The following is an 11,896-nucleotide window of genomic DNA, read 5'->3' on the forward strand; positions in this document are numbered from 1 at the left end:
CCCATTCAGGGAGCTCTCTGAGGGAGCCCAGAACCAGCGCAGAAGATAGTTCTGTGTCTCTACCCTCTAGAAGCTTACAGCCCATCAGGGAAAGCTGACCCACCGGCAGTCTACAGATGATGAGAATAACAAAACCCTCCTGAACCTGGTGCCTAATGTCGATATACTCGCTCGGGCTGCCATGACAGAAAGGGCTTCCCTGGTGGCTCAGACAATAAGGAATCTGCCTGCAATGCAGGAGACCTGGGTTCAATCCCTGGGTCGGGAAGAAAGACCACAGACAGGGTAACTTGAATGACAGCATGTCTTCTCTCACAGTCCTGGGGGCTGGAAGCCTGGATCACTGTGCCAGCATGGCGTGTTCTGAGATGCGCTCTCCTCCTTGTCTTCTCGTGACGTCCTCCCGTGGCTGAGAGGAAGACAGAGGAAGCTCTCCAGTCTCTCCTGATAACTAAACCTACTCAGCTCCCAAGGCCCTGCTCTGAACGCCGTCACAGCAGGGGTAGGCCTCATCACCGGCATTTAAGGGGACCTAGTTCGGTCCAAAGCACCTCCTCGGGCTGAGCTGGTGAAGTGCATTATCTCAAACCCTAGAGGAGGGGCAGTCAGAGAGGTCAGCCTGCTGGACACCACACAGCTGCAGGCAGGGCTCTGACCTGGGCGCGGGCGGGGGCAGGGCTGGGTGGAGGACAGCAGCCCCGGCTCCATGAGCAGAGCAGACCGCCGGGCACGGCCCTCAGAGCAGAGACGGTCTGTCTGCAGGAGCATTTAGTAAACGGAGGAGAGAAAGTAGATCTGCCTGCTCCCCCGGGCAGCCAACCTCAAACCAGAGGATGCAAAGACCTCTCTCTCCAGGCTGCAGTTCCCTTAACCAGTCACGAGGGGCTCAGGACACGCTGGCCCAAGGTATGGGAGCTTGGCAGGCTGCATATTTTAAGTGGAAGGAATCTGAGGCACAGCCCGCCCAGAAAGGCCTCTCTGCCCCTCCCCTGAAGCAGGTCCCAAGACGCTCACGCTCGCGTGTGACATGCGCACGCCCCACGATGCAGACCTCGCTTCCCCCGCTTTCCTGCCCTTCACTTGGACCCTTCCGTCCCTCACACACAGCGACTCTAGAACGCTCAGGTGTAAACTGTGAAGAGCATTTCTCTCTGGATAAGGAAAGGGATATTACAGACACAAAGCAGAAAGTCACTTTCTTTCTCCATGTACATGTATGTGGTTGCATTTGTTATAACGAACATACTTTCATTTAGAGAAAAAAATTAAATTATTACAATAAACTATTAAAAAAAACTCAAATTTGTTTCTTTGGGTCTTCATTTTTTATGAAGGCTCCGGTGCCATATAAAAATATTAATCTCTATGCTTTTCTCTTGTCAACTTGCTGCTGTTAGAGGAGCCTCAGCTGAGAAATTAAAAGTCAAAGTGCGTCGCTCAGGCGTGTCCAACTCTGCGACCCCATGTTCTATACAGTCCATGGAATTCTCCAGGCCAGAATATTGCAGTGGGAAGCCTTTCCCTTCTCCAGGGGATCTTCCCAACCCAGGAATTGAGCCCAGGTCTCCTGCATTGCAGGTGGATTCTTTACCAGCTGAGCCACCAGGGAAGCCCAAGAATATCCCTTCTCCAGCTGATTTTCCCAACCCAGGAATCGAACTGGGTCTCCTGCATTGCAAGCGGATTCTTTACCAACTGAGCTATCAGGGAAGCCAGAGAACTTAAAAGGTAGAGGACAAATATAGGTTTCCTCCTCTAAAGCCACAGTGACCTTGAGAGCTCCTCCCAGCTCCAACTGTTGGTTAGGAGTTTGGGCCCTGAAACCTGGCTTCCCCATGTGCTGTATGACCGTAGATGAGTTACTTCATACCTCTGAGCCTGTGGTCCTTTATCTGCAATGGTACACAGAGGCTTAGCACAGTGCCTGGTAGACAGCAAGCGCTCACTGAGGCTCAGCTATTACTATGATCAGCATCATAATTAACTGTCTGAACTCCACGGTTAGACCCCCAAATGGTTCTCCTCACGCAGAGAGTCTTTTTGTAAGCCATATCAGCCTGAGGCCAGGATTTCAGAAGTCAAACCCCTACCCGGCTCAGGGGTCTTCTCCTGACCATGCATCGGCCCCTTGACTACACCCCAAAAGAGGCTACTGGTGACTTGAGAAAGGAGATGCAGACCCGGGAGGGTGTCGGGGTGCCAGCCTGGAGTACCAGCCTGCGGCCGGGGGGTGGAGTGGGTGGACAGGATGGGGGGAGTCGGGACCCTCGCTTGGTGGTCCCAAACCCCAAGTGTCCTCTGCTGAATCCATACACCCAGTAGCCACTTAATCAGATCAAATCAGATCAGATCAGTCGCTCAGTCGTGTCCGACTCTTTGCGACCCCATGAATCGCAGCACGCCAGGTCTCCCTGTCCATCACCAACTCCCAGAGTTCACTGAGACTCACGTCCATCAAGTTGGTGATGCCATCCAGCCATCTCATTCTCTGTCGTCCCCTTCTCCTCCTGCCCCCAATCCCTCCCAGCATCAGAGTCTTTTCCAATGAGTCAACTCTTCGCATGAGGTGGACAAAGTACTGGAGTTTCAGCTTTAGCATCATTCCTTCCAAAGAAATCCCAGGGCTGATCTCCTTCAGAATGGACTGGTTGGATCTCCTTGCAGTCCAAGGGACTCTCAAGAGTCTTCTCCAACACCACAGTTCAAAAGCACCAATTCTTCAGTGCTCAGTTTTCTTCACAGTCCAACTCTCACATCCATACATGACCACAGGAAAAACCATAGCCTTGACTAGATGAATCTTTGTTCGCAAAGTAATGTCTTTGCTTAATAGTCACCTGTAAATCAATCTACTTTTGTTCTTCTTCACTGAAGTATAGTTACTTTGTAAAGGACGATATAACCTGAAAATCCTTAATACCTGCCATTGAAGTGAAGTCGCTCAATCGTGTCTGACTCTTTGCGACCCCATGGACTGTAGCCTACCAGGCTCCTCCGTCCATAGGATTTTCCAGGCAATAGTACTGGAGTGGATTGCCATTTCCTTCTCCAGGGGATCTTCCCCACCCAGGGCTCAAACCCGGGTCTCCCGCATTGTAGACAGATGCTTTACCGTCTGAGCCATCAGGGAAGTCGTTGATAGAAGGTAAACCTAAAACTAAAAGCCTGGCGTGCTACAGTCCATGAGGTTGCAAAGAGCTGGACGCGACCTGGCGACGAGCAACAAAGCTGACAGGACAGTGAGAACAGCGCTGCAACGAGGCTTTGATTTGCAAGTGTCAGAAATACGTGAAAGACTTACTAGCCCCCAAAGAGCTTTTCTTCTGGACCCAGTTGGCGGGAAGGAAAGAGAACTGACAAGGAGACAGTGCAGGAGCGACCTGGGGTGGCTTGTGGGGGTTCAGGTCTAGAGCGTGCCCCCCTGGGCCGTGGGCGCCAGAGGCCCCGGGTGGGGCCCCCCAGGCCCCAGAACAGAGCCCCATTCACCTGGTCCCAGGCGAGGACAGAGGCCTGTGTCCCTGGGTCTGTGCCCTCCCCCCAGCAGCTCACTCCTCTTTCAGCCCCAGCAGGAAGAGGCTGGCACGCGTAGCGCCAGGCCTGTGCCCCTCGCCCTCCCCGCTCAGGGCCCGGTCTGAGGGTAACCCGGACTTTGAGGGTGGCGAGTCTGCAGCCCGTCTGGGCCTTCTCTCCTGCCCCACCCTGGTGTGCTCCTGGCCCCCGGGAGGGGAGCCAGCCCTGAAACCCAAGGAGCAGCCGTCCTCAGTGAGGCTCCGGGGTGCGCATTAATAGAAGCTTCCTCAGGCCTCTGACACGCCTGGGCAGCTGCTGAGCCCGTCCAGTGGCCTCGCCCACGGCCAGCCCACCCTGGCTCAGCCCGCACACTAAACTTAGCTTCCACCCCCCGCTGGAGCCACTGCCGCCGCCCCAGCCCGGCTGCCCCCGGCCCGGAAGGACACGGCCGACGGACCCCAGGCGCCCACGGCCCCGGGATCACCATGTCCCAGACCAAAACCCTGAAGGTCCGAGTGGCCCTCCTCTGCATCCTGGTGGGCATCGTGCTGGCCCTGGTGGCCGTGGTGACGGACCACTGGGCTGTGCTGAGCCCGCACGTGGAGCACCACAACTCCACCTGCGAGGCGGCCCACTTCGGCCTCTGGCGGATCTGCACGAAGCGGATCTTCGTGGGCGACAAGGAGAGGAGCTGCGGCCCCATCACCCTGCCCGGGGGTAACGTACCGCCGCGCCCGCCCCTGTGGGACGACGGGGCTCCAGAGACCGGAGCGAGCCTGGGCGGGGGCGGTGGGCCGCCGAGGCGGTGCTGGCGGGGCGGGGCCGGGCTGCGGAGTGCGGGTGCTCGGCTCCCGCTATTCCGTGCGCTGGGGCTCGCGGCTGGTCAGGGGGCAGGGGTCTGGATGGGCGGACAGACCGCGGCTCAGCAAAGAGCGCGCGGGTCTGCAGACAGCCTGGACGCCCGGCCCCCACCAAACGCAGGCCTCAGGTGGAAGGGCCGCCTCGGGGGAGTTCATTCCAGGCTGGCGTGCGGACACACTCCGCTAAAGGGTAACCCGAGCCCGTGCAAAAGGGGAATGCAGGACTCCTCCTCCTGAAGGCGGCAGGAGGAACCGGCGCGCGGCCCTCCTGGGTGCCGGCCCTGAGTGCCCACAGGTGGCTCGTCTGTGAGGCGGGACCGGCTTTGTGCAAGGACTGTGTCTCGCGCCTCCTCCTGAACGGGGTCCCCTTCAGACTCAGAAAACGCTTCCTCTCGCTGTGATTTAAGTGCCTGCCTCACTCTCCTAGTGGTGCGCGAACCACACTTGAAGGCCTCTTTGTGGAGAACACCTGGTGTGAGGGTGGCCGCCTCTCCGCAGGTGTGGAGCCTCCACGTTCTCAGTGGGCAGAGGCCTGCTGCGGAAAGGGCCTGGGGCCGCGTCAGAGTCTGGGCTCCGTGCGGGCCCTGCCCACCACCCCCAGAGGACTGGGCGCTGACAAGCCCATCGCAGACTCCACGCCTTCCTTTAACACACGGGCTCAGGCCCAGCAACCCAGAGTCCCCTCCAGCGCTCCTTCCAATGTCACCCCAAGGCGGCCAGCAACCAGGCTGAGTGCAGGGTCCCACCTGGTTTTCAGAATTAGTCTGTTATCAGACTGGGTATTCCTTGAACCCTGCTCTTCAAGGAAGGCACTGCTAAGTCCCCGAAGACCCTGCGGTCTCTGTTGGGGGTGAAGGAGCCCAAACCCCACCCCTCCGCCTCTCACCTTCCTCGCCCACCCCCACCCCCCTACCCCAGGAAAGCCCTGCCCTGCTCACTCCCACCGATCACCTGGAAGACACAGCGAGTCCCAAGCCTGAGGGCTCTCACAGGCACGGACATGTGCTCAAAGGGTATCATGTAGCCCACATGCCCACGCCTCATGGCCACTGCCGAGCACACCCATAAACAGGTGCACCATCCCTCCAGCCCTCCTGGGCAGGGCAGATCCTCCAGGGACCGTGCGTGGGAACGCACTGTTACGGTCCACCTGTCCTTGGCCTTTTAAAGCCTGGTGAATTTACAGAGCAGATGAGCAGGGTGGTGAGGGGAGTCTATACAAGGAGAGACGACGTGGGACGTGACCAGACCGGCCAAAGGGGATGCACTGGCTCAGCCTGGCCGTGAGCCTGAGTCGAGTCAACCTCTAGGCCGCCTTCTCCTGGCCCAGAGTGAATGGCACCTTCCGAGCCTGTGAGCGCTGGACGAGCTGTCCAGGTGCACTCCTGCCTTCTCCCCTATCCTTTCTCTGCAAGGGGACGTCGTTTCCCTTCTCTACCCATCCTGCCTATGCTCTACTGGATCAGTGTTTCTTGGAGGAAGAGAGCTCATATGCCTTCTCTCCTTAGTTAACAACAACATCTACAAATCCAAGTGTAGCACTGTCTGCCAAACGCATACATTACATGTTAACTTTGGATGACAGAAAAACAACAGAGTAAGGACCTCCAAAAATTCTTTTCTCCATAAAAACAATGAGAACGTTGGCTAACACGGTCAGGATACACTTTTTCAGAACTCTAGAAGTTAACCAGTCTTGCAGCAATAAGCAAGTGCTTATTCAAGAAAGAGGAGTGAATCCCAGTAGGAACAATGAGGTCTGTGGTGTCTTAAGCTGCTATTCCAGTTCTTTCCTCCCTGACTCTGTCACAGCCTCAAAAACCAACAGCCTGCCATCAGAGTGAAGCCAGCTGCCTGGAAGTCACCAGAAGGGACAGACTAGGGCTGGATCCCTTTCAAGGCCTCCTTCCCAGAGTGCTGTCATTATCTGATCTGTTTGGTGGCTCCCTAGAAGTTCGTATTTGCAAGGCTGTCTTTATTTGACCTGACTCTGAGCTCATCCAGTGGAAACAGTCTTTTACCCAGGAGGCATTTGTCAAAAACAATTAGAGACAGTTGTTTAATATCGTAACTGCCTAAGGGAGCAGATAACAGAGCAAACAATAGGCTAACCAGAAAACTGGAGAATAAGATAGGTGGCTTTGAAAAGCCCCAAAATATTCCTGGGAGTTTAGGAGGCCACGTGGGTCCACAGTGCAACAAGCGTGCACGGGAAAGATCTGAGAAGGCCATAAGCTCTCACCTCTGGCTTATGCAGAGCTGTGTGAAGAGAGAGAGAGAGAAGGAGGGAGACAGCACGAGGGAGGGAGAAAGAGACAAAGAAGGGAAGGGAGAGAACGAGCCCGGGGCAGGGGAGTTGGGGAAGAGAAAGGGAGAAAAAGGCTAAGGCAGCACGCAGGCCACTTGGCTGAGTGCTTGGCTGTCTACTGGCACGGAGCTCCTCAGCAAAGACTGGGAGAGGCGTGGCTTTAAGCATTCTAGGAAATGTCTGCGAGCTGACCACCAAACTACCTGAGCAGAGATTTCAGTGGCCATACATGAACACAGACTTCACATATTTCATTCAGAAATGAAATTTAACAAGCAGCCACAGAAACAAACCCTGAGGAAGAGTGGACATCTAATTTCCACAGTTACATTGTTTAAAAACGTCAAGTTTTTAATTTTACATTTTAAAAGATTACAAGACACGAAGGGGCTGCCGTCTCTGATGGGCATTCACAGGGCCCTGTAGCGGCGCTTCTCCTGGTTCAGCATAGGGGACACCAATCCTCCTCAAGCACTGAGTCAGGAGAGGGGACGGGCGGGAGGGCCCATCCGCGCGCCCAAAGACCTGCCACGGAGGGAGGGGACTGGGAGCCCCCAGCCACCCTGTGAGAGCACTTAGTAAGGGGGGTGCCTGTACTTGTCCCCGCACAATCTGCAGAGGGGCTTCCCCAGAGGCTGGTGCTGGTCTGGGGGTGCCGACACCCCAACCACCACCTGAGCAAGAGGACCTTTGGCAACATGGACGTGCCTGCCTTGGCCGGGTCCTCGATGGGCCTTATGTCCAGGCCACTCGTGCTGAAGGCTTCTAACTCAGGGTCTGCAAATTGTCAGGGAGGCAGCCAATCGTGAAACACACTTGAATTCAGTCAATTCCCTTCAGAGGGTTTTCAAAAGCAACCAAAGTTGGCCCTTAAAGAATGAGACAGAAATTATTCCTCTGTCCAGAGGGAGACTCTGGGGGACCCATCACCTCGCAGGAGCCATTAGAGCAGGTCTGCTGCAGCTGATAACCTAACACATACATGAGAGCTCCGTTATGCTGGAAAATAGCACCAGAAGTGCCTGACATCACCAGCGGCAGCCACACACCCCAGGTAACTCAGCTCAAAAGGAGAGTGATTTAAATATAGAAACTCAAAGAAAAGGCTGTTTACTTCATGGAACATTTGCTGCTTCTAAACCAGGCTCCATCTCCCGGGGCCATTCTCTTCCTCCACTGCGGAGCAGCAGTAACCTTGACATTAGGGGGTCGGGGGCCAGAGATTTCAGTGGGAGATGATCATCTCAGGCAGACGGAAGCCTGGACTCCAGTGAAAGTTACGACTGGCAGCAGGCTTTTTTCCAAAAGAAACGAGGCACCAAACACCTGGTGAACATTAAGCTGTGGCCTGAAGATAAAAACCAAATGCAGGCGCAAAGCAGACGCGTCTGAACCCGGAGCACAGAGCTTCCCACTGGGGCTCCAGGAGACACAGGAGAAACGATCCCGTGCAGTGCCTCACACAAATAAAAAGCAACATGGTTTAGTTTTTTAAGAAACAAAATAGTATAAAATAACCCATTCATCTACTTCCTAAATCAGCAGTAAAGAACATTAAACTATGCAATAAGCAATAGTCCTTTAATTTTACAGTATATCTAGTTGTAAGAGAGATTTAAAGAGAAAAATGGAGGAGAAATTATATTGAAAATCAGTGTGAATTTCTTCTGTGTTCTTCCTCCACTGCTGCTGCTGCTCAGTCAAGTCAGTCGTGTCCGACTCTGTGCGACCCCATAGACAGCAGCCCACTAGGCTCTGCCATCTCTGGGATGCTCCAGGCAAGAATACTGGAGTGGGTTTCCATTTCCTTCTCCAATGCATGAAAGTGAAAAGTGACAGTGAAGTTGCTCAGTTGTGCCTGACTCTTAGCAACCCCATGGACTGCAGCCCACCAGGCTCCTCCGTCCATGGGATTTTCCAGGCAAGAGTACTGGAGTGGGTTGCCATTGCCTTCTCCGGAGTTCCTCCTCTGCCCCCTACCAAATCCAGATTTGGGGCCCTGTGGCCAACACACGTTTTCCATGGCTTTCCCGGAGCTAATCAAGTGGGCCGAGCAGCTCACCTAGGAGGTCTCAGCTGCGCTGCCTCTATGCTCACAGGCGTGGAGGGCCTAATTCGTGAGATGACGGTCACACGTGGCCCTTCATCTCACGTGGCCCTTCATCCAAGTCCACACAATGGCCCACTCAGCAAAGCCCTTCGGGCGACATTTTAAGGGGGTTGGAGCCAGGTTTCTAAACCTGGCTGAACATCAGAATCTCCTGGAAAGTTCTTCAAAAAGACTTTGCCTGGATGCTGATTGGAAACCAGCCCTGGGTTGTATGTGATCCTGGGTCTGGCAACCCCAGCGGCTCTGGCATCTGAGGGCTGGTAGTTTTGTGCACTGCAGGGTGTTCGGCATATCCCAGGCCACCACCCACCAGGTGCCAGTAGCCGTCTGCCCAGCTGGGACACAGAAATGTCTCCAGACACTGCCAAGGGTCCCCTGGGGACAGAATCAGCCCCAGCTGAGGACCACTGTCTGGCCCTGATTGACCATGTGTCTCACAGTCCCGAACAGACTTGAACTCTAGGCTTCAGTTACCCCATCTGCCAAAAGGGCTCAGTACCCAGTGCTCTGCACCTGGACTGAGTCAGCCTCAGCTCCCTGAAGATCCTCAGGCTCTTATGCAGCCCCTTTCCCACCAAACTTTTGGTCTAAGGGTGGAAGAAAGAGGCTTGTTTCAGCCCAGAGTCAGGGTTTAGAGAGCAGACAGCAAGCCAGAAGCCCCAGTGGGACTGGCCCACCCCCTCCTTGCCAGCTCCCGCCCCAGCTGCAGCCCTTTCTCTCAACTGTCTCCCTCCTTTGCAGAGAAAAACTGTTCCTACTTCAGGCATTTTAACCCAGGCGAGAGCTCGGAGATCTTCGAAGTCACTACTCAGAAAGGTGAGCCTGGGTGGAGGGTAGGGAAGGGGAGGAAAAGTAGATTCTACCACTCCCTGCTGAGCTGGAAAATCCCTGGCATGAAAGCCCCAGCCTCCTGCTTGATGACAAGCAGCCCCTCCTGAAGTTTGTCAGAGGCAGCCGGGCCAACCTCTGTACCCAGAAACGACAGCTCCCACCTCCAGGTGTCTCAGGTCTCTGCATCAGGGCTCCCAGGCACACACACGCGTGCCCAGGTACACACATGCACGCCCAGACACACATGCACACATGCACATGCACACACACGCACACACACTGACACACACATGCACACAGACACACATGCACACACACGCACACCCAGGCTCACCCTGGCATACGCATACAGATCCTCTCCGGCACCGAGCTCTGTAATAAGCCGCACTCTGTCATCCTTCCAGAGGCTGCTTGTCAGTCCCAGGACAGGCCACCCTGAGCCTGGGTGTCACCTTCAGCCCTGACTCTGGGAGGGAGGTTTCTGCTCCAGGCAGGTCTTAAGCCACAAATCTCCCACCACCTTCTGAGGCCTGTGCCCCTGGAAGGAGGACCTTCATTTTGGTGCCTGGACGACCTGGAGAAGGAATTAGGTCGTGTGGACATCCTGGCCCCATCCCTTACTCATGTGCCACTCGGAAGGAATGGTTTCATCTCTGGCCCTCAGTGTTCTCACCTGGGAAACGGGGACGACAGAAGGCGGAGCATCGCTAATCTGGGGGGCAGGCACAGCAGGTGAAGGGACGCCGAGCCCCTCCTGAGGCCCCGGCGTCCCCACACTCTTGTGCCGCAGAGTACAGCATCTCAGCCGCCGCCATCGCCATCTTCAGCCTGGGCTTCATCATCGTGGGCACCCTCTGCGCACTCCTGTCCTTCCGGAAGAAGCGGGACTACCTGCTGAGGCCGGCCTCCATGTTCTACATCTTCGCGGGTAGGATGGGCCTCCTGTGGGTGCGGGGCCGAGGGATGCTCCTGCCCCTCTCCCTAGCCCGCCGGGGTGGGGGCTGGGTTTGGACAAGGCCCGGCTCCAGGCCCCTGCTCCCCATGCCCCCGTGACCCCGCCCCACCCCCCAATACCCCACCTGACTCCCGCACTCACCTTCCCCCCTGGATCCCCCGCACCCCCCGCCCTGGGTCTGCCCCTCAAGGCCCGCAGCCTGAGCCCGGCTGTGCCCTCAGGCCTCTGCCTCTCGGTGTCGGCGGAGGTCATGCGGCAGTCGGTGCAGCGCATGGTCGACAGCGAGCACACGGCCTGGATCGCGCACTCGCTCGCCTGGTCCTTCATCTGCGCCTGCGTCGCGGCAGCTCTACTCCTGGTCGGCGGCCTCGCGCTGCTGCTCCTCGCGCTGCCGCGGATGCCCCGCGACCCCTGGGAGTCCTGCATGGACGCCGAGCCCGAGCACTAGTCCTGGGCCGGGCGCGGGGCCTGCCTCGGGAGGCTGAGCCTTGGACGGGCCGGAGGTGGCGGCGTGACTTCTCCGCGTCCCCACTGCGCGCACACGGCGCGGCGCTTCTCCGGGGCCGGCCAGTGGACACGCGGCGCGGCCCGCTCGGCCAGTGGACTCGGCCCGGCCGGCCGGGAGGGGCGGGGCAGCCGGTGCTGGGGTCCCCGGGGGTCCTCGACCGGCCTCCCCGATGTTCCTCCGCGGCTTGCCCGCCGCCCCAGGTGCTCAGCTGTGCGAGCCGCCAGCGCCTCTCTGCTTCCTGGTCACCCGACATCCCCTCCTTGGCTTCCGGCAGACCCGACAAGCACTTTTTAACTGGTCTGACGGCGATTTGAAATAAAAACTCTTTGAAACATGCCTTTCCTTGGCCTTGCATAGAGATCGCTTGGGTTTCTGACCACACAGCCCAAGGGCCCCCTTGACCCAGAGGAGAGATGAAGGCATAGGCCCCGGGGATGGTGAGGACTTCTGTGGGGACACAGGGACAGAGGGTCTGTTTACTGGCGAGACTTAGAGGCTCTGAAATCCAGTTTCTAACTCTGGGCCCTGGGTTGTCTTCAGGAGAAACCAGAGGCCATCTGAATTGGCAAGAGCGTGAAAAACAAGGAGCATTATTTCCAGAGCTGCCAGTACCAGAGGCATCCCAGTTCTGACACAGGGCTCCAGCTGCCCGGCCACGAGGGTCTGGTTTCAGACGCTGGATTTTTGTGGCAGAGAACATTAGGTAGCCGGGCTTAGCAGCTAGACACGAAGGGCCACCTGGAGTGTCACAATTTACACTCTTCTGCCTTTGAATCCCCTGCATTCAGCCAGCCCTTGGGGATGGAAAGCCAGA

At 56.7% G+C, this 11,896-nt stretch overlaps 1 protein-coding gene across 1 annotated transcript; it reads left to right on the forward strand.

Annotated features, from left to right (window-relative positions):
• The first annotated feature begins 3,807 nt into the window (after window positions 1-3,807).
• On the forward strand, window positions 3,808-11,418 carry CACNG1 (calcium voltage-gated channel auxiliary subunit gamma 1). Its single transcript, NM_001080337.1, has 4 exons — window positions 3,808-4,227; window positions 9,530-9,604; window positions 10,410-10,547; window positions 10,796-11,418. The coding sequence occupies exons 1-4, from the start codon at window positions 3,996-3,998 to the stop codon at window positions 11,020-11,022; spliced, it is 672 nt and encodes a 223-aa protein (NP_001073806.1). The 5' UTR covers window positions 3,808-3,995; the 3' UTR covers window positions 11,023-11,418.
• The last annotated feature ends 478 nt before the right edge of the window (window positions 11,419-11,896 follow it).

The sequence above is a fragment of the Bos taurus genome, chromosome 19 (assembly GCF_002263795.3).
Source record: "Bos taurus isolate L1 Dominette 01449 registration number 42190680 breed Hereford chromosome 19, ARS-UCD2.0, whole genome shotgun sequence".
Taxonomy (NCBI): Eukaryota; Metazoa; Chordata; class Mammalia; order Artiodactyla; family Bovidae; genus Bos; species Bos taurus.

Bases quoted from the DNA above. Each gene is read 5' to 3' on its own strand.
- CACNG1 (NM_001080337.1), top strand. From the start codon at position 3,996: ATGTCCCAGACCAAAACCCTGAAGGTCCGAGTGGCCCTCCTCTGCATC. The intron at 4,228-9,529 runs GTAACGTACCGC...CCTCCTTTGCAG, and splicing joins CCCCATCACCCTGCCCGGGG to AGAAAAACTGTTCCTACTTC. The intron at 9,605-10,409 runs GTGAGCCTGGGT...CTTGTGCCGCAG, and splicing joins CGAAGTCACTACTCAGAAAG to AGTACAGCATCTCAGCCGCC.